Below are 3,222 nucleotides of genomic sequence, written 5' to 3'. Positions count from 1 at the left end.
ATATGAAAACTCAAGAGAGAGAAATCGAAAGCATAGCAGACGAATGCAGAAGAGAGAAATCGATAAAATTTGAAAGAGTGGGATGGTGAGAGAGAGAAATCCGAAACACAAATGAAAAAAAATTGTGACGAATTGTTTAATTTATTTAAAATAATTTATAATTTAAAAGACATTTTTATCAAGTCATGATTAAATATGATTAAAAATAATTAAATTTTTTTTAATGATTATTTTTAAAATATCTTTATAAAAAAAAGATTGTTTCTCACAATTTCTTCAAATGTAAAAGCCAGTCATTAACATTTAAATAACAGTGAAACTTCCCTGTCCGGACCACACCGCTCTTCCTAAATCACCTAACCCCACGTCAGAGCACGTAAGCACCATCCTCTCCGCCACCATGCCTCGATCACTCACCGCCGCATTTTTCAAACTCCCCCACCGACACAGCCCTTTGTGGCCAACCTCAAACACCACCAATTCCTCTGGCTCTTCAGGATTATATATGCAGAAAATATCCGCCATGGAATTTACTATTACCGAACTAAAGCTTGGTCCCTCTCCTTTCAGTTTCTCCACCAGCTCCTTTGGCATCATCCCTATTTCTTTACAAAACTCCAACGATTCCCCGCTTAATTCCCAGACTTTCATACCATTCGGATTCTCGGGATCTCCGAGAAACCCCAACATAATCAGGCTGTCCACACGAAACCTTATCACGGAAAAGTAAATGTTCCGATCAGGACGCAGATTGTACGGTCCAGACCAGATCTTAGAACTGGGGTTAAAAGAGTGCGTAACACCGGACATTTTCTGCATTACGTACATTGTTTTTGTATTGGCGGCAACGGAGAGCCACGTCGAGGCTGCCGAGCCCTTTAGGGTGGCTGGCATGGACTCGCTCTTTTCCCAAGTGCGAGTGTTGATGTCGTAGATTTCGACCGCCAACGGATCATCCTCGAAGTCGCAGGCTCCGCCAGCGACGACTATGCGGTGGCCGACCAATGCGACGACGGGGTCGGTGCGCCAGACTGCGGGTGGTTTCACATGGCGCCACGTCAGATGGAAAGGGTCGATGGAGAAGGAGAACTTGGAGGGGATAAGAACGTATAGGAGCGTGGAGTTGGAGGAACGTAGGGCTGAAACGTGTCTAGTGGGCAGATTTTGGTGAATTTGGAGCCAGACCTCGGAGCGCGGGTCGTAAGCGATGGCGGTGGTGGCGTGAGGAGCACGGATGTTCTGAGTGTGGACAATGAGCCAGGGTTTGGTCTTGTTGAAGCGAAGGGAGGAGAAAGCTGCGGCGTTCCAGGATTTAGAGACTCTGCTGGCTGGGAGAAGATGAATGAGAGGAAGGTAAGAGAAAATGGTTTCCAAGACATCTGGATGAATTGCAACTTGTGCTTCTGTTTCCGCTTCAACCTTGTGCTCTTCAGTCATCATGAAATGATGTCCCTTTCTCCTTGCCTTTCTTTCAGTATTTTGGGATTTAGGCTTTGTTATGTTGGAGGGTAAGGTGGATAGACAGACACTAGCATAATGTGAGAGTGGACAGAAGGGGGGCATTTTTAACGAGAAGAATGTCTGGGCTTTCCTCTTAATAAATTTTAGGCTTAATTATTCGTGTAGTATATGTGATTTATGGAAATTATTATTACTGTTTTTAGCTATACTCCTTCTATGTCGTTAAATGTTGTGATTTACAATTGCCTGCCAATTCTGTCGATGCCAACTGAGCACTACCGCTTTTTTTTCTCGTCCCCAAACGCTAGATATTTTTTTTTCCTTTTTGGTTCGGAATTTTACTCTAAACTTTATTCAGTAGAAATCGTTGAATGAATTAGAGGCATGGACCATCGATCGCCTACCGCTTCAGCGAATATGGATTTCGAGGCATGAACCACCAAATTTCAGTTGCCATCAGCTCTTGTTAGCGGGGCCCTAGTCATTTTCACGCTCTCTTTGTTAGAAACAAAAGAAAATGGAAAGAAAGGATGAGACTAAGAGAAAGAAATTTATTTTGCCTTCCTCATTTTTGGTAGGAATGAAAGAAAATAGAAAAAAAAAAAAGAAATAGATTAATCTTTTCTATTGTTTGGTACAGGCAAGAAAGCAAAAAAAAAAGAAAAAAAGAAATTCACCATAATAAATATGACCATTTTACCCTTATACACTTTAATAGTTTTATTATAAATTAATATATATCAAACTAATATATGAGGTCCTCAATTTCTGTTAAGCTCAATAATTTTATACAAAATTTAATAATTCAAAAACAAATATTTCTTTTCATTCACACAAAATTCAAATAAAAATATGTTAGACATTTTTAATAATAATAACAATGCAACAATGAAAGGAAGAAAGTCATTTCAACAATTATGATTGTTTAAGAATTATATTTGTTCAAACAATTAAATTTGTTCAAATACTTATGCTGGGAAACAGACAATTATGTTTGTTGAAAACAGATACTTGTATCTGTTGGAAATAAACATTTGAACAAACATGATTGTTCAAGAATTATATTTATTCAAATAATGAAATTTGTTCAAATAATTATACTGAAAAACAAACAATTATATTTGTCGAAAACAGACAATTATGTTTGCTGGAAATAGACAATTGTGTCTGTTGGGAGTAGACATCTCTATCTATAAATAGGACTTTGATTTTCTGAATATATGAGAAAAAAAAAACAGTTTACAATTATTCTCTCCACCATCTTCAAATTCTTCATACATAATTTTAAAATTGTCTTGCTGCAAAAAAAACTCTATAGGAGTTTATTAATCTTATCATACATCATCAAATACTCAGTGAATTGATTTCATCAATTCAAAATGCAATCAATTACTGAATTTCATTATATCATTAAGATTTATACATCGATAATTCTTTTACATATTATAAATAGAGATGAATAAAACCTTAATGGCACGTTTGGTTCGCGAAATAGATAGGAATAGAATATAATAGTTATTACGTGGGAATAGAATGAGGTGAGAATAGAATAGAATAAGTATTATGTAGTTTGGTATGATGAATGGAATAGAGTAGGAATAATTATTATGACTTATTACAGTTTTTGGTTGGTAACAATAGCTTTAGAATAGAAAAAGAATAGAAAATAAAAAGACAAAGATACCCTTTATTATATTTAATTATTTTTTATTTTATTTTTTAAATATTAATAATTTATAATTAATTAAAATATTAATAATT

At 35.7% G+C, this 3,222-nt stretch overlaps 1 protein-coding gene across 1 annotated transcript; it reads right to left on the bottom strand.

The window, feature by feature from the left end:
- On the bottom strand, nt 203-1,614 carry LOC18609506 (F-box/kelch-repeat protein At1g23390). Its single transcript, XM_007044644.2, has one exon. The coding sequence runs from the start codon at nt 1,561-1,563 to the stop codon at nt 304-306; it is 1,260 nt and encodes a 419-aa protein (XP_007044706.2). The 5' UTR covers nt 1,564-1,614; the 3' UTR covers nt 203-303.

This window comes from Theobroma cacao, chromosome 2 (genome assembly GCF_000208745.1).
Source record: "Theobroma cacao cultivar B97-61/B2 chromosome 2, Criollo_cocoa_genome_V2, whole genome shotgun sequence".
In the NCBI taxonomy this organism is placed as follows: Eukaryota; Viridiplantae; Streptophyta; class Magnoliopsida; order Malvales; family Malvaceae; genus Theobroma; species Theobroma cacao.
This window is presented reverse-complemented; position numbering and strand designations above follow the sequence as displayed.

Coding starts and splice junctions, on each gene's coding strand:
- LOC18609506 (XM_007044644.2), bottom strand. CDS start 1,563: ATGCCCCCCTTCTGTCCACTCTCACATTATGCTAGTGTCTGTCTATCC.